The following is a 25858-nucleotide window of genomic DNA, read 5'->3' on the forward strand; positions in this document are numbered from 1 at the left end:
CCCAAACTGAAAAGTTTTTATTTTTTATTGAAATATAACTGACATAACATCATGCAAGTTTCAGATGTACAACATGCTGATTTTATACACTTGTGTATTGCAACATAAAAAAAATTTTTAAGGTTTTATTTTTTCATTTGAGAGAGTAAGCAAGCAAGAGGGAAAGAACACAAGCAGGGGGGTAGAGCAGAAGGAGAGGGAGAAGCAGACTCCCTGCTGAGTAGGAAGCCCAACTCAGAGACCAGAGCAGATGCTTAATCAACTGAGTCACCCAGGCACCCCACAAAGTGTAAAATTTTAAGTGTTACCAACACCCACACAAATGGTAATTCTGTGAGTGAGGGCATGTTAATTAACCTCATTGTACTAATCATTTCACACTATATGGTGTATCAAGTCATCACATTGGTACACTTTAAATAGATGCCATTTTATTTGTCAATTATACCTCAATACAGCTGGGACATTTTTTTAACCCTAACTTTTTCATTTCCTTCCCTGTTGTTTCTCCCCTCCCTCCAGGACCCCATCTTCACCATCTTCCAGTAAGATAGGAGTCAGGATAGAATTAACCAAGGGTCTCTATTACTTTTGTGGGCTCTTTACATCCCTGTAACAATAGGACTGCCTAATATTAGACAGGAGTCCCCCATTTCAGAGACATAATTAGAAATATTACTCTAGCTTTTTCTAGAAATTTTTTCTAGAAATATTACTCTACTTTTAAGTAACTGTTATTCTTGATCTGAACAAACAACAGAAACTTTTGTTTGTAAAGTTGTAGTAAGTAACAGCCAAGAGAGTTGGGAAGAGACTGAGGGAGGCTCATTATACTAATTATCTAGGGATCCCAAACCCCAGCAAACTTTGGAGAAGAGTAGATCCCTTAGGAAAACAAAGATGCAACCTAAATCTTTCAACCCTGATGTCACCTCCACAAAGGGATGTGTTTGTTCCAGGAATAGCTCACCCACTCTCCCCTAGAGCCCATTGTCCACGGAAGAAATATCATCTCCCAGAGATTGAGCCAATACGAAGATGTAATAAAAGTCTCTATCAGTCAAAATCACCCCCATTAGTCCAAGAGGAGGATGAAGGAGAAATGCACCAAAAGGTAACTATATTCTTCCAAGGCTTCCCCCAGGATGGTCTTGCTGAAAATGGAAGACTTCAATATTCTGTGCTCAGAAGATCCTATGACCTGAAGGATGAATGGATTCAAGTTCTGGGAAACCCTCCTACCCAGGGAATGCCAGCTGATCATTCAGGATGCTTTGGGAAAAGATAGGTGTTCTTAGAGAATGCTGTCAAATTCATGAGAGATGAAGATCTCACACTAACAGCGTAAGATCCCCATGTAGAGCCTTAGACAATATTGCATCCTCAAGAAGTACCCATGAGGACCAGGTATCTTCTGCTATCCTGTGAGTAATGTACTTGGCATGGCCTGATTGGGACTTCCGCAGAGGGCTACTAGATCCCTGATCTGGACCTGTGAGCTAACCTCCACCTTGGCATGGCAAAGTGGCTTCTTCAACCCTCCTATTTCATGCACTTTGTTCTTATATTCCTTTATAAGACTGGCACATCTAACATACACATGGTATAACTTTAGCCCCACCCACCATCCAGATCTCCTTATTCGTTCAGTCACTCACTCACATGGAGGAATTTTGTCTGTCCCACCCTGTACACTAGTTAACTGGCCCTTGGAAAACTCAAAGCTCTGAACATTATTGAGTCTGGGTAAAACCTTTAATGCTTTTCCTTAGAAGGAATAGATCTCACCCTCCTTTCAAATGAACTGTCCAGAGACCATGCAATTCCAGCATAGTAGGACGAATCTCTAGGACATACACAGATTTCCCCACTGGGCACCGCATAATTAACTTAAAACAATGAATGCTCTAGGTAGATGGTGAGACATGTTCAGGCTCTTAGGCTGCCCGGCAAGTGTCTTCATTCACCAAGTATATAAGATAAAAGAGGAAATGCCTAGGATTCGAGATGTGGCCGATTTCCCTTCCTATCTGGACTCCCCTTCCCCTCAGAGGTTGACTTCTGGTTTGAAATAGGAAAAAAGCCAGAAGATTATCAGCAGCACTATCCATGTCCCAAATCCTTGAGCTGGTCACAGAGTGTTTTCATGGTTCGTGTGTGTTAAGATTATGATTTAAGCCAGAGCTTTGACCTCCCCTCCCACTTGCATCCAACTCTTCCTGGTCTTAGTCTCTATTCCATCTTTCTTCCACTGTGTCCCACCAGGATTTCTCCTAAAAAGCCTTCTTTCTATTAGCTCCTGATGGTGTTTCTGGGTATCATATTCATGTTGGATCCTGCATCTGGGTATCATGTTTATGTTGGATCTTGCTTCTGTTCCAGAACAGCTGAGTAACTTTCTTGCCCCCCCGCCAGCTCACCTTTGCACCTCAAAGACCAACCTCTCTCACTTTCTCTCTCTTTTTTAAGTAGACTCCACACCCAGCATGGAGCCAAGGGGGTTCTTGAATGCACAAGCCTGAGATCAAGAGTCAAATGATTTACCAACTGAGCTGCCCAGGCTCCCCATAGGCCTTTTTTTCAAATGGCTAAGAATCTAAACAATGTTAAGCCTAGGAATAATACTGAGGAATAGCCGTCGTTATGTCCTCAGAGACTAATCAACTATTTTGTCTCAATAACTGTGAACAAATGTCAGATATAGTGGTAGTTTGTAGAATGAATGGTGTGGTTGGTGCTAAAAAGAAAATAAAACCATAACAAAAGGAAAAGTGTATACAGTTTACCAGTTCATCCTTTCTACTGGTATCCCCTAGCATTTCCTTCATCCCAAGTACTTAACATGGGTCCCAATCTTATTCTCCAGTGACTGGCAAATAATTCTTGCTACAGCTCTGTAAGGTAATTAAGGTTGTAGTTGATAATGTCTAAGGGAGGAAACTTACAGGAATTCTGACTTTAAGATTTTAATTTTTAAGGAATCTCTACACCCAACGTGAGACTCAAACTCACAACCCTGAAATCATGCTCTACTGACTGAGCCAGCCAGGCACCCTTAGGGAATGCTGACTTTTAAAAAGAGACCTTTTTAAGGTTTGGGGGGTTTTGCTGCTGGGAGCACTTTGGCAGACATAACCAGAGCTCCACTTACTAGCTCAAAACCCAGACCGTCTCAAAGATGGAGAATATCCCCTTAGAGAATGTTTGTGGGGAGACATCTCCACCTTCTCATGAGGAAAAGCAAGCTCTCTTCACATAGGCCAATTTAAGACTAGTTGGCATATGACTCTGCAAGGCTTCTGGCCCCTAGGAAGTACGATATAAATGACGTGTCCTCAACCTCTTCTGTGTCAAATGCCACCCCATCCCTCTCTCAGGCATTTGAGGTGCTGTTCATTCATTCAGTAAATGTTTACTGAAACTGATTATTTCAGAAAACTTGTTCTAAGGGCTGTAACAAATACAAATTAGTAGACATTTTTTGACCTGATGAGCAACACATGAAAAACAAGTATAAAATTCAATAAAATCAAATGATATATAATAAAATTATGAGGGATACAGGAAAGAATCACTCATTCAGAAGAGGTTTCATTAAAATGATAGCACTTTTTAAAGAGAGAGATAAAGGATAAATAGGACGTGAAAGGCTAATAATTGCCGAACCAACATCACATGCAGAAGCACAGATGCATAAAATGGAACTAAGATATTGTAAAAAGTCTATTCTATCTAAAACCCACCAGAAAATGTTGAGAGAAGAACACAGATATACCATCTGAGAACAGATCCTTAACGACCTTGACTAACAAACCCTCTTAGAAATCTTTATTTATAAACACACTATCCAAATTATGCTATTTTGATTTGTAAGAGTTGTGTCTTTCTCTCATAGATTTTCTCTCTCTCTCTCTCTTTATTAATCTAAATACTAGTGAAAGACATCACATTTTCAGGTAATCTCAAAAAGGAATAGAGTTCTATACATTCTAAATCAATTTACCTGAGTATATGTAACTGTGCAGTGAATGGCTAAATTAAGCAAAAAGATTTCCTACCCTCAAATATGAACTGTTTTTTGTATGCAAAGATCCACTATTGGACTAAATATAAGAATAAAAAGCATGGGAAAAAGACTATAATGTTAGGGGTAAAGGGATTTGTTCAGTATCAAGAATAAAATTTTGTTGGGTTAAAAAAGTAAGCAAGCAAAAATCTTAAAAAAAAAAAAAAAAAAAAAAGTAAGCAAGAGGGGAGCCTGGGTGGCTCAGTGGGTTAGGCCTCTAACTTCGGCTCAGGTCATGGTCTCAGGATCCTGGGATAGAGCCCCACATCTGGCTCTCTGCTCAGCGGGGAGCCTGCTTCCTCCTCGCTCTCTGCCTGCCTCTCTGACTTCTTATAATCTCTATCAAATAAATAAATAAATAAAATCTTTTTTTTAAAAAGTAAGCAAGGATAATTTTTGCTATTGGGGACTTACTTACATCACCCTGAAAACCACCATTTTCTCCTCCAACACAAAAATGCCTGGGACCAAACAAGAGACAAAAATCCCCAGGCTATCTACACAACAAGCCTGAATAGTGAGTAGTACGAAGATACCACCCTCGTGAAAACAAAGGACTCCTTCAGCTGAAAATGGAACACTCATCCCTCTTTCCTTTCAGTTCCAAGTGCCCTCAGATACCCAGAACACCACAAATCCTGATGTTGCACATTTCTGATTGGCCATCCCCTGCGGATGTCAGAGGAGCCATGAGGAACCACACCACTGTCACTGAGTTTGTCCTGCTGGGGCTCTCAGATGCCTGTGAGCTACAGATGCTCATCTTCCTGGGGCTGCTCCTGACCTACCTCCTCACTCTGCTGGGGAACCTCCTCATTGTGGGCATCACCCTCACGGACAGGCGCCTCCACACCCCGATGTACTACTTCCTCCGCAACTTTGCTGTCCTGGAGATCTGGTTCACCTCGGTCATCTTCCCCAAGATGCTGACCAACATCCTGACTGGATACAAGACCATTTCTCTCCCAGGTTGCTTTCTCCAGTTTTTCCTCTATTTCTTCCTGGGCACCACCGAGTTCTTCCTACTGGCAGTGATGTCCTTTGACAGGTATGTGGCCATATGTAACCCCCTGCGTTATGCCACCATCATGAGCAAAAGGGTCTGTATCCAGCTAGTTCTTTGTTCATGGATGACAGGATTCCTTCTCATCATCTTTCCAAGTTTCATCACTTTTCAACAGCCATTCTGTGGCCCCAATGTCATTAATCATTTCTTCTGTGACAACTTCCCACTCCTGGAGCTCATATGTGCAGACACGAGTCTGATAGAGCTCCTGGGCTTTATTACAGCCAATGTCAGTTTACTGGGCACATTGTCCGTGACGGCCACCTGCTATGGCCACATCCTCCACACCATCCTGCGCATCCCCTCAGCCAAGGAGAGGCAGAAAGCCTTCTCAACCTGCTCCTCCCACATCATTGTCGTGTCTCTCTTCTATGGCAGCTGCATCTTCATGTACGTCCGATCAGGGAAGGGCAATGAGGGAGAGGACAAAAACAAGGTGGTGGCCTTGCTCAATACCGTGGTGACCCCGATGCTCAATCCCTTCATCTACACCCTGAGGAACAAACAGGTGAAGCAGGTGTTTAGGGAGCAGGCAAACAGACTCTTCTTATAAAGCCGTGGAACTAAGAAGTTGGAGCTAATATTCCCAGACAAGCTAAGGGACTATCAGGTCCCAGCAAGAAAATGAGACTTCCCCACTTAGAAAATTCTCTGATGCCATGTTTCTAGGGTATCAGTCACTATGCAATTCAGCATGAACTCATGATTCCTCTAGACCGTCAAGGCATTTTTATTAATTATCAGATTTGAATTACTCTCTTCATTCCGCCTGTGTCTGCCTGGCCTCCCAACAGAATATAAAGAACTCTTTGGGAGCAGGTAATAGATCTGTAACTCACCATAAGCCTCAAGCACCAACCCATTGGCACTGACCATACAAATACTCAATAAGTGCTTGCAGACTAATTGGATTGTTCTGTGTCTGTTGCTCCAACACCCTCAGAGGAGAGAACAGTCCTCTGTTAGCACTGCCCTCATTTCACACTTGCACTGCTGTCACAGTAACACATCAGCAAGAACTCAACAAAGGACTAAGGCTGACTCCTCATTATTTGTATATAAGCTACTTATGGTCTTTTAGTACTAAAATTCATAGAAATTCCTCATTCCTAATGACAAAGGCTCTTTGACCTACTAGTTGGTTTCTTCTCTTTAGCCTCAGTTTTCTCCCCTGTAAAATGGGAATGCAATGCCCATTCCAAAGGAGTATGAAGAGAGTCAAATGAGATATCTACGCAAGATGCCTCAAGTAGTGACTGGCACATAGTAAGTCCTCAATAAATGTTAGTTCATTTCCTCCATTTATCATCCTATCTTCCCTCATTTCTTTCTGAAGTTCACACCAGTTCTCAGCAAAACGATTTCTATTCAAATTGCTATAAATTGTGTATTCCAGGGATGCCTGGGTGGCTCAGTCATTAAGCCTCTGCCTCTGGCTCAGGTCATGATCCCAGGGTCCTGGAATCAAGCCCCGCATCAGGCTCCTTGCTCAGCAGGAACTCTGCTTCTCCTTTGCCCACTCCCCCTGCCTCTGTTCCCTCTCTTGCTGTCTCTCTCTCTGTGTCAAATAAATAAGTAAAATATTTTTTAATTGTGTATTGCAAATATTGTAGTAAATACCATATAAAGTGAAATACACAATTTGACCTGTTGAAGTTTGTTACTAAAATGTTCACTATGTTCATGAAGGAAAAAATAAAGACACACTGGCAAATAAGCAAACATTAAATAAAGAAATTAATTACTGTATTTATTCTTTCCAAAATAATAATTACACAAATGTCATGTTCAAGAAAATGTATTATGTGGCTTGGAATACACTTGGTTACATCATCCTCCTTGTGGGCCAGGTCTTCAAGGCTCCGCAAATTTTGAACCCAGCACAACACTCCAGCCAAATCTCACAACACCATCACCCTCTTCCTGACTCACTGGCCCTCTTGCTGTGCTTCAGGAACACCAGCTTTTTGCCATATCATGGCCTTGAAATACTCTGTTCTCTTTGCCTAGAAACTTTCATGACCAGTCACCTGGGCAACCCTGATTCTGCCTTCATGTCTGAGCTCCGGTCATACTTCCTTGGCCATGCCTTTCCTGGCAATCATCTAAGGCAGGTCTCACCTGGTTTTCTCTTGCCAAACACCCACTTTATACATTCACAGTCCTGACAATGTCTTGTTAGTACATATACATTAACATGTGTTCCTCTCCTGAGTGTCAGTGTGAGAAAAAGACTAATTTCCCAGTTCCAGGAGAGTAAGTCAGGCTCTTTTTCTTTCAGATGAGGAGCTCTTTACCCAGAAACATAGATTCACATAATAAGGATAAAACCATTGTCAGGGAAGAAAATGGAATTCCATGGAAGAAAAGGGAGTAAGTCTAGACACAGAGGGGACTCAGTGTTCTCATTTCTCACTGTGCCTGGCAGGTGCCCAATGATGGATGGTCACCATTCAAAAGCTGCAAGGCTTAAAAAGGCCCTTTCTGATCTGGCCAGAGAAGGAATAAAATTTCGATAAGCAGATCCAGCAGGTACAGTGTGTACCACATTCACTCTTTACCCTCAGATGTCCAGCTGTCTGGGCCTCCTTCTTATGGGTCAGTGGTATAGTCTGCCTCTTACCACCTGGTAAGGTGACTCCACAAGCAGTTTACATGACGTCTAAGTGTGTAGGGAGCATTTCACCAACACTAGCCATCCTACCACATCAAGAACATCCAGACTCTCAGGAGAGAGAAACCATAGTCAAATTAACTCACTCGGCCATTTAAAAACAGAGAGCAGCTGAAAGTCAGTCACTCATTTGCCTTTCCAAACACACCATTGGCTCCTAAAATCATACTACTCACTGCAGTCAACTTACATCAGCTGGTTTAATCCACTCAGTGGTAGTGTGGTGACCAAAGAAAGAAGGTGGGATTACACAGTAGTTGTCACTTCATTGGGTCAAAAGCCAAGTTGGGGACTATGTCCTAAGATCGTCTTACCAAGACTCTCCCAATGAAAAGTAAGTTTCATGGGGACTAGGGCCATGTTTCTTTCACTTACCATTCATAGTCATCCTCACTGCATAGCACAGTGCTTGGCGCATAGTAGGTGCTCAGTGAACATGTGTTGAATGAAGGATTAATTAATTAATTAATGCAAAGTTTTTATCCCCCACACTCAAACTCTTCCTTCAGGTCTCGGGTTTATAGAACTCCATCAGGGACACCTTCCCTTGTCCTTCAGTCTAGCTCAGGATGTCCTAAGAGCTCTCCTTCAAGACACTCGTCACCATAGTAATTAACCACTTGTGTGATTGCTTAATGTCTTTGGTCCCCACAAGGCTCTGCCTGTACATCTCTGGCATCTAGTCACACATTAAGCACTCAACAGAACTTTGTTGAATGTTTTGATAGCTGAACTTCTTTGTTATAATAAACATCGTGAGGAGTTTTGAGTTTCTCAGCCAGAAAAAAGTATAAAGTCTCCATCTCAAATTTGAAGAAAGTTAGAGGTAAGGGACCCTCCCAACTCCCTGATGCCAGCGATGGTAATGAATCTCAGGGGAACCACAGCTTCATCCTGCAAAAGAAGAGAGGGACTCTCTAGATTGGTTAAGTTTGAGCTGTGTACCTTGTGTATCTCTGAGACCCATGGAGACCAAACAGAACCTCAAGCAGCCCCGGCCCGATGCCACCTCCACAGAGACAAGACGTCTGCCACTAATTGTTTACCTCAGAATCCTCTATGGGCACCATGACCCTGGAAAGGCATGTACCTTTAGCCAGAAGCCTCTTAAGCCCAACTGAAGATGAGTCATACGTATCTGCACCAGCTGACATCTGTCTTTGCCTTAGTTTAGGAGGGATGGGTAAATAATTAATTGTGTGCCTACATCCATTTCCCCAGGAAGGTGGCCCAGCAGGGGTACTGTGATAGGGCAGAAGCAATAGAAACTTCCTGAAAACTGGTGAACCCAGAAGTTCTGGGGAATACCCAAGATCGCTCATTTCTGAGGAGGTCTGGGGATGTGTTGGTGACAAAGGAGTTGGGGAGCATCATAAGGAAGACTGGTTGTTGGAAAACATGGAGGTTTGTGACACATGCACTACAAAGAAGACAGGACATGCCTATGTCCATGATCGGCAGACCATGTTACAGCTCTGGAGCTTCCCTCACTTTGAATCTCTGGTGAGTCCCCCAAAAAGTGTGGTCCTCAGGCAACACTGTAGAGCCTGGAATTTCCTGTGAAAACCAGGGGTCTCCATCATCGCAAGTGCCTTGTGAAGACAACTGAGCACCTCACCTGGTAGCTAGTAGGCAACCTGCATTGATGCATTTTGGGAATGGGGGAAGGGGAATCTGATAGTTCTGGACGCTCTGCCTAGAAATCTGTCATCTGTCTGCCGGTGCCACTGGCAGGCTATGGCCCATTTGATTTTTTTCATCATTCTCAGTATTCTGACTCAGATCCAGCTGTTGAGTCACAGAATCTCTAAAGCTTTTTCTCACTGTCTTCACGGACAGTCATTTGTTTCCCATTCGTCTCTCCCAAAGTGCTCTGCCCATGTCTTCACACAAGTGGTCTCACTGTGCTGGCTTCACTTATGAGCTTGAACTTAAGTTATTTTATAAGCAATAATTTAAAGAGGAAAGAAAAATCATCCACCATCCTCCCATCCTTACTGGCGATCATGTTAATCTTTAAGTGTTCTCATCCAGTCCTTCTCCATCAAAATACATACGTCACATAGCTATAAAGTAGTGTGTTACCACTTTTCTTATGCAGTCTTATCACATTATCCTGCTCCCTACAGAAGCTTGCCTTAACCTGTCAAATCTATAAAAAAACAACCAATGGCAAGGTTGCCTAGTTCTTTACCCAGACCTCCATGGACAGTATTAAACAATGTAGAAACCAGAAGTAATAATCATTTAAAATAAGCCATTCAAAAATTATTTTAAAAAAACATCTGAATTTGAAACTGGCCAATGAGCAATTCTGAATATCACCATTAATTGTTATTAACTTTGTTATCATATTTAGGATATTATCCCAAAATATTAAACATGATGCCACATCTACAAATATATGCTCTCTTCCTCACTATATATCAGTTTCAAAGCACATGCTTCCCTCCCAATGTGTCATTCAAATAATATAATAACAAGCAGTTTGTAATAAATTGACAAAAATTTCTTATAGTAATGTGTCAGAAGGAAAGAGAAGCAAAATACATCAACTATGAGCATGGTAGGTAAACAATAAACACTAAGAACAGAAAAAATAGAAATAGAAATAGAAATAATAGAAATTTTTAAAAATAGAAATAAATCAAAATGTGCATAAAAAGCCTCTGTGGGGCTACATATGATTCTTTTATTCCACTTCTCTGTGTTTCCTAAACTTCCTTATAATGAGCTGACAATGCCTTCATATTTTTTTTACTTTTTGTTTAAATACTTATGGCCCCAAATCCCAGTGTCTTTTCTCCAATTTGACTGTGATTTCCTCTTATTGCCCTACTAGAGTTTCAGGCACAAAGGGAGATATTCAAATAGCTAACATTACACAGCTGCTTGCTCTGTGGCTAGCCTTGTGCTAAGTGTTGGGTATGCATCATTCATTTAAGCTCTGGGAGAACTCTTTACAAATATGCTGTTATTGTTCCCATCAAGGAAAAGTTTTGGTGAGGTGGATAACCGGTCCTAGACAAGTTAGTGAATGATGGAGCTCAGGTGCAACCACAACCTCTAGCTTAAATGCCTTCTGTAACAAGCTCTAGAGTAATTATTCCATCAATGTTTTCTATAAAAGTCTTTGATCCATTGGACACAGGAATTGTAGAGGGATTTGTTTTAATACACTTGAGAGGCCCCTTGTACATTTGGGTGAATATGAAAAGAACCATCGTCTAATCTAAAAGAAAAGAATGAACGGAGCTTAATATAGAGTTTCTTAATAGAAAAAAGAGAAATAAAAAGAATTGGTAAAGGCAAAACTTTCCCCCAAAGAATACCAGAAAATTGATTTAAATTGGGTCAGAATACATGTGACTTGATGCTAACTCAATGAGGAATCTGAACAACAAGCCTGAGGAGGCTGAGAAAGGGACTGATAGATCCAAAAACAAAAGGGCTCCTTCTGCTCTGAATCCTTCTTCCTTTCAGTTCCAAATGCCCTCAGATACCCAGAACACCACAAATCCTGATGTTGCACACTTCTGATTGGCCATCCCCAGCGGATGTCAGAGGAGCCATGAGGAACCACACCACTGTCACTGAGTTTGTCCTGCTGGGGCTCTCAGATGCCTGTGAGCTACAGATGCTCATCTTCCTGGGGCTGCTCCTGACCTACCTCCTCACTCTGCTGGGGAACCTCCTCATTGTGGGCATCACCCTCACGGACAGGCGTCTCCACACCCCGATGTACTACTTCCTCCGCAACTTTGCTGTCCTGGAGATCTGGTTCACCTCGGTCATCTTCCCCAAGATGCTGACCAACATCCTGACTGGATACAAGACCATTTCTCTCCCAGGCTGTTTCCTACAAAGTTTCCTCTATTTCTTCCTGGGCACCACCGAGTTCTTCCTACTGGCAGTGATGTCCTTTGACAGGTATGTGGCCATATGTAACCCCCTGCGTTATGCCACCATCATGAGCAAAAGGGTCTGTATCCAGCTAGTTCTTTGTTCATGGATGACAGGATTCCTTCTCATCATCTTTCCAAGTTTCATCACTTTTCAACAGCCATTCTGTGGCCCCAATGTCATTAATCATTTCTTCTGTGACAACTTCCCACTCCTGGAGCTCATATGTGCAGACACGAGTCTGATAGAGCTCCTGGGCTTTATTACAGCCAATATCAGTTTACTGGGCACGTTGTCCGTGACGGCCACCTGCTATGGCCACATCCTCCACACCATCCTGCGCATCCCCTCAGCCAAGGAGAGGCAGAAAGCCTTCTCAACCTGCTCCTCCCACATCATTGTCGTGTCTCTCTTCTATGGCAGCTGCATCTTCATGTACGTCCGATCAGGGAAGGGCAATGAGGGAGAGGACAAAAACAAGGTGGTGGCCTTGCTCAATACCGTGGTGACCCCGATGCTCAATCCCTTCATCTACACCCTGAGGAACAAACAGGTGAAGCAGGTGTTTAGGGAGCAGGCAAACAGACTCTTCTTATAAAGCCGTGGAACTAAGAAGTTGGAGCTAATATTCCCAGACAAGCTAAGGGACTATCAGGTCCCAGCAAGAAAATGAGACTTCCCCACTTAGAAAATTCTCTGATGCCATGTTTCTAGGGTATCAGTCACTATGCAATTCAGCATGAACTCATGATTCCTCTAGACCGTCAAGGCATTTTTATTAATTATCAGATTTGAATTACTCTCTTCATTCCGCCTGTGTCTGCCTGGCCTCCCAACAGAATATAAAGAACTCTTTGGGAGCAGGTAATAGATCTGTAACTCACCATAAGCCTCAAGCACCAACCCATTGGCACTGACCATACAAATACTCAATAAGTGCTTGCAGACTAATTGGATTGTTCTGTGTCTGTTGCTCCAACACCCTCAGAGGAGAGAACAGTCCTCTGTTAGCACTGCCCTCATTTCACACTTGCACTGCTGTCACAGTAACACATCAGCAAGAACTCAACAAAGGACTAAGGCTGACTCCTCATTATTTGTATATAAGCTACTTATGGTCTTTTAGTACTAAAATTCATAGAAATTCCTCATTCCTAATGACAAAGGCTCTTTGACCTACTAGTTGGTTTCTTCTCTTTAGCCTCAGTTTTCTCCCCTGTAAAATGGGAATGCAATGCCCATTCCAAAGGAGTATGAAGAGAGTCAAATGAGATATCTACGCAAGATGCCTCAAGTAGTGACTGGCACATAGTAAGTCCTCAATAAATGTTAGTTCATTTCCTCCATTTATCATCCTATCTTCCCTCATTTCTTTCTGAAGTTCACACCAGTTCTCAGCAAAACGATTTCTATTCAAATTGCTATAAATTGTGTATTCCAGGGATGCCTGGGTGGCTCAGTCATTAAGCCTCTGCCTCTGGCTCAGGTCATGATCCCAGGGTCCTGGAATCAAGCCCCGCATCAGGCTCCTTGCTCAGCAGGAACTCTGCTTCTCCTTTGCCCACTCCCCCTGCCTCTGTTCCCTCTCTTGCTGTCTCTCTCTCTGTGTCAAATAAATAAGTAAAATATTTTTTAATTGTGTATTGCAAATATTGTAGTAAATACCATATAAAGTGAAATACACAATTTGACCTGTTGAAGTTTGTTACTAAAATGTTCACTATGTTCATGAAGGAAAAAATAAAGACACACTGGCAAATAAGCAAACATTAAATAAAGAAATTAATTACTGTATTTATTCTTTCCAAAATAATAATTACACAAATGTCATGTTCAAGAAAATGTATTATGTGGCTTGGAATACACTTGGTTACATCATCCTCCTTGTGGGCCAGGTCTTCAAGGCTCCGCAAATTTTGAACCCAGCACAACACTCCAGCCAAATCTCACAACACCATCACCCTCTTCCTGACTCACTGGCCCTCTTGCTGTGCTTCAGGAACACCAGCTTTTTGCCATATCATGGCCTTGAAATACTCTGTTCTCTTTGCCTAGAAACTTTCATGACCAGTCACCTGGGCAACCCTGATTCTGCCTTCATGTCTGAGCTCCGGTCATACTTCCTTGGCCATGCCTTTCCTGGCAATCATCTAAGGCAGGTCTCACCTGGTTTTCTCTTGCCAAACACCCACTTTATACATTCACAGTCCTGACAATGTCTTGTTAGTACATATACATTAACATGTGTTCCTCTCCTGAGTGTCAGTGTGAGAAAAAGACTAATTTCCCAGTTCCAGGAGAGTAAGTCAGGCTCTTTTTCTTTCAGATGAGGAGCTCTTTACCCAGAAACATAGATTCACATAATAAGGATAAAACCATTGTCAGGGAAGAAAATGGAATTCCATGGAAGAAAAGGGAGTAAGTCTAGACACAGAGGGGACTCAGTGTTCTCATTTCTCACTGTGCCTGGCAGGTGCCCAATGATGGATGGTCACCATTCAAAAGCTGCAAGGCTTAAAAAGGCCCTTTCTGATCTGGCCAGAGAAGGAATAAAATTTCGATAAGCAGATCCAGCAGGTACAGTGTGTACCACATTCACTCTTTACCCTCAGATGTCCAGCTGTCTGGGCCTCCTTCTTATGGGTCAGTGGTATAGTCTGCCTCTTACCACCTGGTAAGGTGACTCCACAAGCAGTTTACATGACGTCTAAGTGTGTAGGGAGCATTTCACCAACACTAGCCATCCTACCACATCAAGAACATCCAGACTCTCAGGAGAGAGAAACCATAGTCAAATTAACTCACTCGGCCATTTAAAAACAGAGAGCAGCTGAAAGTCAGTCACTCATTTGCCTTTCCAAACACACCATTGGCTCCTAAAATCATACTACTCACTGCAGTCAACTTACATCAGCTGGTTTAATCCACTCAGTGGTAGTGTGGTGACCAAAGAAAGAAGGTGGGATTACACAGTAGTTGTCACTTCATTGGGTCAAAAGCCAAGTTGGGGACTATGTCCTAAGATCGTCTTACCAAGACTCTCCCAATGAAAAGTAAGTTTCATGGGGACTAGGGCCATGTTTCTTTCACTTACCATTCATAGTCATCCTCACTGCATAGCACAGTGCTTGGCGCATAGTAGGTGCTCAGTGAACATGTGTTGAATGAAGGATTAATTAATTATTAATGCAAAGTTTTTATCCCCCACACTCAAACTCTTCCTTCAGGTCTCGGGTTTATAGAACTCCATCAGGGACACCTTCCCTTGTCCTTCAGTCTAGCTCAGGATGTCCTAAGAGCTCTCCTTCAAGACACTCGTCACCATAGTAATTAACCACTTGTGTGATTGCTTAATGTCTTTGGTCCCCACAAGGCTCTGCCTGTACATCTCTGGCATCTAGTCACACATTAAGCACTCAACAGAACTTTGTTGAATGTTTTGATAGCTGAACTTCTTTGTTATAATAAACATCGTGAGGAGTTTTGAGTTTCTCAGCCAGAAAAAAGTATAAAGTCTCCATCTCAAATTTGAAGAAAGTTAGAGGTAAGGGACCCTCCCAACTCCCTGATGCCAGCGATGGTAATGAATCTCAGGGGAACCACAGCTTCATCCTGCAAAAGAAGAGAGGGACTCTCTAGATTGGTTAAGTTTGAGCTGTGTACCTTGTGTATCTCTGAGACCCATGGAGACCAAACAGAACCTCAAGCAGCCCCGGCCCGATGCCACCTCCACAGAGACAAGACGTCTGCCACTAATTGTTTACCTCAGAATCCTCTATGGGCACCATGACCCTGGAAAGGCATGTACCTTTAGCCAGAAGCCTCTTAAGCCCAACTGAAGATGAGTCATACGTATCTGCACCAGCTGACATCTGTCTTTGCCTTAGTTTAGGAGGGATGGGTAAATAATTAATTGTGTGCCTACATCCATTTCCCCAGGAAGGTGGCCCAGCAGGGGTACTGTGATAGGGCAGAAGCAATAGAAACTTCCTGAAAACTGGTGAACCCAGAAGTTCTGGGGAATACCCAAGATCGCTCATTTCTGAGGAGGTCTGGGGATGTGTTGGTGACAAAGGAGTTGGGGAGCATCATAAGGAAGACTGGTTGTTGGAAAACATGGAGGTTTGTGACACATGCACTACAAAGAAGACAGGACATGCCTATGTCCATGATCGGCAGACCATGTTACAGCTCTGGAGCTTCCCTCACTTTGAATCTCTGGTGAGTCCCCCAAAAAGTGTGGTCCTCAGGCAACACTGTAGAGCCTGGAATTTCCTGTGAAAACCAGGGGTCTCCATCATCGCAAGTGCCTTGTGAAGACAACTGAGCACCTCACCTGGTAGCTAGTAGGCAACCTGCATTGATGCATTTTGGGAATGGGGGAAGGGGAATCTGATAGTTCTGGACGCTCTGCCTAGAAATCTGTCATCTGTCTGCCGGTGCCACTGGCAGGCTATGGCCCATTTGATTTTTTTCATCATTCTCAGTATTCTGACTCAGATCCAGCTGTTGAGTCACAGAATCTCTAAAGCTTTTTCTCACTGTCTTCACGGACAGTCATTTGTTTCCCATTCGTCTCTCCCAAAGTGCTCTGCCCATGTCTTCACACAAGTGGTCTCACTGTGCTGGCTTCACTTATGAGCTTGAACTTAAGTTATTTTATAAGCAATAATTTAAAGAGGAAAGAAAAATCATCCACCATCCTCCCATCCTTACTGGCGATCATGTTAATCTTTAAGTGTTCTCATCCAGTCCTTCTCCATCAAAATACATACGTCACATAGCTATAAAGTAGTGTGTTACCACTTTTCTTATGCAGTCTTATCACATTATCCTGCTCCCTACAGAAGCTTGCCTTAACCTGTCAAATCTATAAAAAAACAACCAATGGCAAGGTTGCCTAGTTCTTTACCCAGACCTCCATGGACAGTATTAAACAATGTAGAAACCAGAAGTAATAATCATTTAAAATAAGCCATTCAAAAATTATTTTAAAAAAACATCTGAATTTGAAACTGGCCAATGAGCAATTCTGAATATCACCATTAATTGTTATTAACTTTGTTATCATATTTAGGATATTATCCCAAAATATTAAACATGATGCCACATCTACAAATATATGCTCTCTTCCTCACTATATATCAGTTTCAAAGCACATGCTTCCCTCCCAATGTGTCATTCAAATAATATAATAACAAGCAGTTTGTAATAAATTGACAAAAATTTCTTATAGTAATGTGTCAGAAGGAAAGAGAAGCAAAATACATCAACTATGAGCATGGTAGGTAAACAATAAACACTAAGAACAGAAAAAATAGAAATAGAAATAGAAATAATAGAAATTTTTAAAAATAGAAATAAATCAAAATGTGCATAAAAAGCCTCTGTGGGGCTACATATGATTCTTTTATTCCACTTCTCTGTGTTTCCTAAACTTCCTTATAATGAGCTGACAATGCCTTCATATTTTTTTTACTTTTTGTTTAAATACTTATGGCCCCAAATCCCAGTGTCTTTTCTCCAATTTGACTGTGATTTCCTCTTATTGCCCTACTAGAGTTTCAGGCACAAAGGGAGATATTCAAATAGCTAACATTACACAGCTGCTTGCTCTGTGGCTAGCCTTGTGCTAAGTGTTGGGTATGCATCATTCATTTAAGCTCTGGGAGAACTCTTTACAAATATGCTGTTATTGTTCCCATCAAGGAAAAGTTTTGGTGAGGTGGATAACCGGTCCTAGACAAGTTAGTGAATGATGGAGCTCAGGTGCAACCACAACCTCTAGCTTAAATGCCTTCTGTAACAAGCTCTAGAGTAATTATTCCATCAATGTTTTCTATAAAAGTCTTTGATCCATTGGACACAGGAATTGTAGAGGGATTTGTTTTAATACACTTGAGAGGCCCCTTGTACATTTGGGTGAATATGAAAAGAACCATCGTCTAATCTAAAAGAAAAGAATGAACGGAGCTTAATATAGAGTTTCTTAATAGAAAAAAGAGAAATAAAAAGAATTGGTAAAGGCAAAACTTTCCCCCAAAGAATACCAGAAAATTGATTTAAATTGGGTCAGAATACATGTGACTTGATGCTAACTCAATGAGGAATCTGAACAACAAGCCTGAGGAGGCTGAGAAAGGGACTGATAGATCCAAAAACAAAAGGGCTCCTTCTGCTCTGAATCCTTCTTCCTTTCAGTTCCAAATGCCCTCAGATACCCAGAACACCACAAATCCTGATGTTGCACACTTCTGATTGGCCATCCCCAGCGGATGTCAGAGGAGCCATGAGGAACCACACCACTGTCACTGAGTTTGTCCTGCTGGGGCTCTCAGATGCCTGTGAGCTACAGATGCTCATCTTCCTGGGGCTGCTCCTGACCTACCTCCTCACTCTGCTGGGGAACCTCCTCATTGTGGGCATCACCCTCACGGACAGGCGTCTCCACACCCCGATGTACTACTTCCTCCGCAACTTTGCTGTCCTGGAGATCTGGTTCACCTCGGTCATCTTCCCCAAGATGCTGACCAACATCCTGACTGGATACAAGACCATTTCTCTCCCAGGCTGTTTCCTACAAAGTTTCCTCTATTTCTTCCTGGGCACCACCGAGTTCTTCCTACTGGCAGTGATGTCCTTTGACAGGTATGTGGCCATATGTAACCCCCTGCGTTATGCCACCATCATGAGCAAAAGGGTCTGTATCCAGCTAGTTCTTTGTTCATGGATGACAGGATTCCTTCTCATCATCTTTCCAAGTTTCATCACTTTTCAACAGCCATTCTGTGGCCCCAATGTCATTAATCATTTCTTCTGTGACAACTTCCCACTCCTGGAGCTCATATGTGCAGACACGAGTCTGATAGAGCTCCTGGGCTTTATTACAGCCAATATCAGTTTACTGGGCACGTTGTCCGTGACGGCCACCTGCTATGGCCACATCCTCCACACCATCCTGCGCATCCCCTCAGCCAAGGAGAGGCAGAAAGCCTTCTCAACCTGCTCCTCCCACATCATTGTCGTGTCTCTCTTCTATGGCAGCTGCATCTTCATGTACGTCCGATCAGGGAAGGGCAATGAGGGAGAGGACAAAAACAAGGTGGTGGCCTTGCTCAATACCGTGGTGACCCCGATGCTCAATCCCTTCATCTACACCCTGAGGAACAAACAGGTGAAGCAGGTGTTTAGGGAGCAGGCAAACAGACTCTTCTTATAAAGCCGTGGAACTAAGAAGTTGGAGCTAATATTCCCAGACAAGCTAAGGGACTATCAGGTCCCAGCAAGAAAATGAGACTTCCCCACTTAGAAAATTCTCTGATGCCATGTTTCTAGGGTATCAGTCACTATGCAATTCAGCATGAACTCATGATTCCTCTAGACCGTCAAGGCATTTTTATTAATTATCAGATTTGAATTACTCTCTTCATTCCGCCTGTGTCTGCCTGGCCTCCCAACAGAATATAAAGAACTCTTTGGGAGCAGGTAATAGATCTGTAACTCACCATAAGCCTCAAGCACCAACCCATTGGCACTGACCATACAAATACTCAATAAGTGCTTGCAGACTAATTGGATTGTTCTGTGTCTGTTGCTCCAACACCCTCAGAGGAGAGAACAGTCCTCTGTTAGCACTGCCCTCATTTCACACTTGCACTGCTGTCACAGTAACACATCAGCAAGAACTCAACAAAGGACTAAGGCTGACTCCTCATTATTTGTATATAAGCTACTTATGGTCTTTTAGTACTAAAATTCATAGAAATTCCTCATTCCTAATGACAAAGGCTCTTTGACCTACTAGTTGGTTTCTTCTCTTTAGCCTCAGTTTTCTCCCCTGTAAAATGGGAATGCAATGCCCATTCCAAAGGAGTATGAAGAGAGTCAAATGAGATATCTACGCAAGATGCCTCAAGTAGTGACTGGCACATAGTAAGTCCTCAATAAATGTTAGTTCATTTCCTCCATTTATCATCCTATCTTCCCTCATTTCTTTCTGAAGTTCACACCAGTTCTCAGCAAAACGATTTCTATTCAAATTGCTATAAATTGTGTATTCCAGGGATGCCTGGGTGGCTCAGTCATTAAGCCTCTGCCTCTGGCTCAGGTCATGATCCCAGGGTCCTGGAATCAAGCCCCGCATCAGGCTCCTTGCTCAGCAGGAACTCTGCTTCTCCTTTGCCCACTCCCCCTGCCTCTGTTCCCTCTCTTGCTGTCTCTCTCTCTGTGTCAAATAAATAAGTAAAATATTTTTTAATTGTGTATTGCAAATATTGTAGTAAATACCATATAAAGTGAAATACACAATTTGACCTGTTGAAGTTTGTTACTAAAATGTTCACTATGTTCATGAAGGAAAAAATAAAGACACACTGGCAAATAAGCAAACATTAAATAAAGAAATTAATTACGTATTTATTCTGTCCAAAATAATAATTACACAAATGTCATGTTCAAGAAAATGTATTATGTGGCTTGGAATACACTTGGTTACATCATCCTCCTTGCAGGCCAGGTCTTCAAGGCTCCGCAAATTTTGAACCCAGCACAACACTCAAGCCAAATCTCACAACACCATCACCCTCTTCCTGACTCACTGGCCCTCTTGCTGTGCTTCAGGAACACCAGCTTTTTGCCATATCACAGCCTTGAAATACTCTGTTCTCTTTGCCTAGAAACTTTCATGACCAGTCACCTGGGCAACCCTGATTCTGCCTTCATGTCTGAGCTCCAGTCATACTTCCTTGGCCATGCCTTTCCTGGCAATCATCTAAGGCAGGTCTCACCTGGTTTTCTCTTGCCAAACACCCACTTTATACATTCACAGTCCTGACAATGTCTTGTTAGTACATATACATTAACATGTGTTCCTCTCCTGAGTGTCAGTGTGAGAAAAAGACTAATTTCCCAGTTCCAGGAGAGTAAGTCAGGCTCTTTTTCTTTCAGATGAGGAGCTCTTTACCCAGAAACATAGATTCACATAATAAGGATAAAACCATTGTCAGGGAAGAAAATGGAATTCCATGGAAGAAAAGGGAGTAAGTCTAGACACAGAGGGGACTCAGTGTTCTCATTTCTCACTGTGCCTGGCAGGTGCCCAATGATGGATGGTCACCATTCAAAAGCTGCAAGGCTTAAAAAGGCCCTTTCTGATCTGGCCAGAGAAGGAATAAAATTTCGATAAGCAGATCCAGCAGGTACAGTGTGTACCACATTCACTCTTTACCCTCAGATGTCCAGCTGTCTGGGCCTCCTTCTTATGGGTCAGTGGTATAGTCTGCCTCTTACCACCTGGTAAGGTGACTCCACAAGCAGTTTACATGACGTCTAAGTGTTTAGGGAGCATTTCACCAACACTAGCCATCCTACCACATCAAGAACATCCAGACTCTCAGGAGAGAGAAACCATAGTCAAATTAACTCACTCGGCCATTTAAAAACAGAGAGCAGCTGAAAGTCAGTCACTCATTTGCCTTTCCAAACACACCATTGGCTCCTAAAATCATACTACTCACTGCAGTCAACTTACATCAGCTGGTTTAATCCACTCAGTGGTAGTGTGGTGACCAAAGAAAGAAGGTGGGATTACACAGTAGTTGTCACTTCATTGGGTCAAAAGCCAAGTTGGGGACTATGTCCTAAGATCGTCTTACCAAGACTCTCCCAATGAAAAGTAAGTTTCATGGGGACTAGGGCCATGTTTCTTTCACTTACCATTCATAGTCATCCTCACTGCATAGCACAGTGCTTGGCACATAGTAGGTGCTCAGTGAACATGTGTTGAATGAAGGATTAATTAATTAATTAATGCAAAGTTTTTATCCCCCACACTCCAACTCTTCCTTCAGGTCTCGGGTTTATAGAACTCCATCAGGGACACCTTCCCTTGTCCTTCAGTCTAGCTCAGGATGTCCTAAGAGCTCTCCTTCAAGACACTCGTCACCAGAGTAATTAACCACTTGTGTGATTGCTTAATGTCTTTGGTCCCCACAAGGCTCTGCCTGTACATCTCTGGCATCTAGTCACACATTAAGCACTCAACAGAACTTTGTTGAATGTTTTGATAGCTGAACTTCTTTGTTATAATAAACATCGTGAGGAGTTTTGAGTTTCTCAGCCAGAAAAAAGTATAAAGTCTCCATCTCAAATTTGAAGAAAGTTAGAGGTAAGGGACCCTCCCAACTCCCTGATGCCAGCGATGGTAATGAATCTCAGGGGAACCACAGCTTCATCCTGCAAAAGAAGAGAGGGACTCTCTAGATTGGTTAAGTTTGAGCTGTGTACCTTGTGTATCTCTGAGACCCATGGAGACCAAACAGAACCTCAAGCAGCCCCGGCCCGATGCCACCTCCACAGAGACAAGACGTCTGCCACTAATTGTTTACCCCAGAATCCTCTATGGGCACCATGACCCTGGAAAGGCATGTACCTTTAGCCAGAAGCCTCTTAAGCCCAACTGAAGATGAGTCATACGTATCTGCACCAGCTGACATCTGTCTTTGCCTTAGTTTAGGAGGGATGGGTAAATAATTAATTGTGTGCCTACATCCATTTCCCCAGGAAGGTGGCCCAGCAGGGGTACTGTGATAGGGCAGAAGCAATAGAAACTTCCTGAAAACTGGTGAACCCAGAAGTTCTGGGGAATACCCAAGATCGCTCATTTCTGAGGAGGTCTGGGGATGTGTTGGTGACAAAGGAGTTGGGGAGCATCATAAGGAAGACTGGTTGTTGGAAAACATGGAGGTTTGTGACACATGCACTACAAAGAAGACAGGACATGCCTATGTCCATGATCGGCAGACCATGTTACAGCTCTGGAGCTTCCCTCACTTTGAATCTCTGGTGAGTCCCCGAAAAAGTGTGGTCCTCAGGCAACACTGTAGAGCCTGGAATTTCCTGTGAAAACCAGGGGTCTCCATCATCGCAAGTGCCTTGTGAAGACAACTGAGCACCTCACCTGGTAGCTAGTAGGCAACCTGCATTGATGCATTTTGGGAATGGGGGAAGGGGAATCTGATAGTTCTGGACGCTCTGCCTAGAAATCTGTCATCTGTCTGCCGGTGCCACCGGCAGGCTATGGCCCATTTGATTTTTTTCATCATTCTCAGTATTCTGACTCAGATCCAGCTGTTGAGTCACAGAATCTCTAAAGCTTTTTCTCACTGTTTTCACAGACAGTCATTTGTTTCCCATTCGTCTCTCCCAAAGTGCTCTGCCCATGTCTTCACACAAGTGGTCTCACTGTGCTGGCTTCACTTATGAGCTTGAACTTAAGTTATTTTATAAGCAATAATTTAAAGAGGAAAGAAAAATCATCCACCATCCTCCCATCCTTACTGGCGATCATGTTAATCTTTAAGTGTTCTCATCCAGTCCTTCTCCATCAAAATACATACGTCACATAGCTATAAAGTAGTGTGTTACCACTTTTCTTATGCAATCTTATCACATTATCCTGCTCCCTACAGAAGCTTGCCTTAACCTGTCAAATCTATAAAAAAACAACCAATGGCAAGGTTACCTAGTTCTTTACCCAGACCTCCATGGACAGTATTAAACAATGTAGAAACCAGAAGTAATAATCATTTAAAATAAGCCATTTAAAAATTATTTAAAACAAACATCTGAATTTGAAACTGGCCAATGAGCAATTCTGAATATCACCATTAATTGTTATTAACTTTGTTATCATATTTAGGATATTATCCCAAAATATTAAACATGATGCCACATCTACAAATATATGCTCTTTTCCTCACTATATATCAGTTTCAAAGCACATGCTTCCCTCCCAGTGTATCAATCAAATAATATAATAACAAGAAGTTTGTAATAAATTGACAAAAATTTCTTATAGTAATATGTCAGAAGGAAAGAGAAGCAAAATACATCATCTATGAGCATAGTAGGTAAAACAATAAACACTAGATAAGAATGGAAAAAATATAATAGAAATGAATCAAAATGTGCATAAAAGTGCCTCTGTGGGGTTACATATGATTCTTTTTATTCCACTTCTCTGTGTTTCCTAAACTTTCTATAATGAGCTGACAATGCCTTCATATTTTTTTAACTTTTTGTTTAAATATTTCTGGCCCCAAATCCAGTGTCTTTTCTCCAATTTGACTGTGATTTCCTCTTATTGCCCTACTAGAGTTTCAGGCACAAAGGGAGATATTCAAATAGCTAACATTACACAGCTGCTTGCTCTGTGGCTAGCCTTGTGCTAAGTGTTGGGTATGCATCATTCATTTAAGCTCTGGGAGAACTCTTTACAAATATGCTGTTATTGTTCCCATCAAGGAAAAGTTTTGGTGAGGTGGATAACCGGTCCTAGACAAGTTAGTGAATGATGGAGCTCAGGTGCAACCACCATCTCTAACTTAAATGCCTTCAGTAACAAGCTCTAGAGTAATTATTCCATCAATGTTTTCTACAAAGGTCTGTGATCCATTGGACACAGGAATTGTAGAGGGATTTATTTTAATGCACTTGAGAGGCCCCTTGTACATTTGGGTGAATATGAAAAAAAACATCATCTAACCTAAAAGAAAAGAATGAAAGGAGCTTAATACAGAGTTTCCTAGTGAGGAGTCTGCTTCTCTCTCTGACACTCTCCCCTCTCATGCTCTCTTTTTCATTCTCTCCCTCAAATAAGTAAATAAAATTTTTTAAAAAGAAAGAAAGAAACATGAGAAATGAAAAAGAATTGGTAAAGGCAATACTTCCCCCCAAAGAATCCCAGAAAATTGATTTAAATTGGGTCAGAATACGTGTGACTTGAGGCTAACTCAATGAGGAATCTGGACAACAAGCATGAGGAGGTTAAGAAAGGGACTGATACATCCAGAAAAACAAAAGGACTCCTTCAGCTTAAAATAGAACACTCATCCCTCTTTCCTTTCAGTTCCAAGTGCCCTCAGGTACCCAGAACACCACAAATCCTGATGTTGCACACTTCTGATTGGCCACCCCCAGTGAATGTCAGAGGAGCCATGAGGAACCACACCACTGTCACTGAGTTTGTCCTGCTGGGGCTCTCAGATGCCTGTGAGCTACAGATGCTCATCTTCCTGGGGCTGCTCCTGACCTACCTCCTCACTCTGCTGGGGAACCTCCTCATTGTGGGCATCACCCTCATGGACAGGCGTCTCCACATCCCAATGTACTACTTCCTCCGCAACTTTGCTGTCCTGGAGATCTGGTTCACCTCGGTCATCTTCCCCAAGATGCTGACCAACATCCTGACTGGATACAAGACCATTTCTCTCCCAGGTTGCTTTCTCCAGTTTTTCCTCTATTTCTTCCTGGGCACCACCGAGTTCTTCCTACTGGCAGTGATGTCCTTTGACAGGTATGTGGCCATATGTAACCCCTTGCGTTATGCCACCATCATGAGCAAAAGGGTCTGTGTCCAGCTAGTTCTTTGTTCATGGATGACAGGATTCCTTCTCATCATCTTTCCAAGTTTCATCACTTTTCAACAGCCATTCTGTGGCCCCAATATCATTAATCATTTCTTCTGTGACAACTTCCCACTCCTGGAGCTCATATGTGCAGACACGAGTCTGATAGAGCTCCTGGGCTTTATTACAGCCAATATCAGTTTACTGGGCACGTTGTCCGTGACGGCCACCTGCTATGGCCACATCCTCCACACCATCCTGCGCATCCCCTCAGCCAAGGAGAGGCAGAAAGCCTTCTCAACCTGCTCCTCCCACATCATTGTCGTGTCTCTCTTCTATGGCAGCTGCATCTTCATGTACGTCCGATCAGGGAAGGGCAATGAGGGAGAGGACAAAAACAAGGTGGTGGCCTTGCTCAATACCGTGGTGACCCCGATGCTCAATCCCTTCATCTACACCCTGAGGAACAAACAGGTGAAGCAGGTGTTTAGAGAGCGAATGAGCAAGCTCCTCTCATAAAAATGAGGTGTGCCTGAGAGAGGGCAAGTTTATCTCCTTGCCTAAACCTCTATAAAGGCAGTCCTGTCCTGATCCCAATGAACTACCTCCTTCTTGACAGTTTTTACCATGTGCTCTAAACTATAGTGGTTTCTCACATGTATTATTGGCTCATGCAAAATCAGAGGGTACAGAAAATTCAGTATCCACTGCTATGTTGGTATGTGTTCATGCTTCTGACCCTG

General features: G+C 42.6%; 4 protein-coding genes across 4 annotated transcripts; all 4 read left to right on the top strand.

Moving 5' to 3' along the window:
* Nucleotides 1-4755: 4755 nt before the first annotated feature.
* On the top strand, nt 4756-5685 carry LOC116590190 (olfactory receptor 49-like). Its single transcript, XM_032341809.1, has one exon. It carries the CDS (start codon nt 4756-4758, stop codon nt 5683-5685), a length of 930 nt encoding a protein of 309 aa, XP_032197700.1.
* Nucleotides 5686-11377: 5692 nt separating this feature from the next.
* Nucleotides 11378-12307, top strand: LOC116590191 (olfactory receptor 49-like). The gene has a single exon (XM_032341811.1). It carries the CDS (start codon nt 11378-11380, stop codon nt 12305-12307), a length of 930 nt encoding a protein of 309 aa, XP_032197702.1.
* Nucleotides 12308-17998: 5691 nt separating this feature from the next.
* Nucleotides 17999-18928, top strand: LOC116590192 (olfactory receptor 49-like). Its single transcript, XM_032341812.1, has one exon. The coding sequence runs from the start codon at nt 17999-18001 to the stop codon at nt 18926-18928; it is 930 nt and encodes a 309-aa protein (XP_032197703.1).
* Nucleotides 18929-24704: 5776 nt separating this feature from the next.
* Nucleotides 24705-25634, top strand: LOC116590193 (olfactory receptor 49). Its single transcript, XM_032341813.1, has one exon. The coding sequence runs from the start codon at nt 24705-24707 to the stop codon at nt 25632-25634; it is 930 nt and encodes a 309-aa protein (XP_032197704.1).
* Nucleotides 25635-25858: the final 224 nt, after the last annotated feature.

Source organism: Mustela erminea, chromosome 5, assembly GCF_009829155.1.
Source record: "Mustela erminea isolate mMusErm1 chromosome 5, mMusErm1.Pri, whole genome shotgun sequence".
In the NCBI taxonomy this organism is placed as follows: Eukaryota; Metazoa; Chordata; class Mammalia; order Carnivora; family Mustelidae; genus Mustela; species Mustela erminea.

What these genes read in the sequence shown, in the direction of transcription:
- LOC116590193 (XM_032341813.1), top strand. Translation starts at nt 24,705, where the DNA reads ATGAGGAACCACACCACTGTCACTGAGTTTGTCCTGCTGGGGCTCTCA.
- LOC116590190 (XM_032341809.1), top strand. Translation starts at nt 4,756, where the DNA reads ATGAGGAACCACACCACTGTCACTGAGTTTGTCCTGCTGGGGCTCTCA.
- LOC116590191 (XM_032341811.1), top strand. Translation starts at nt 11,378, where the DNA reads ATGAGGAACCACACCACTGTCACTGAGTTTGTCCTGCTGGGGCTCTCA.
- LOC116590192 (XM_032341812.1), top strand. Translation starts at nt 17,999, where the DNA reads ATGAGGAACCACACCACTGTCACTGAGTTTGTCCTGCTGGGGCTCTCA.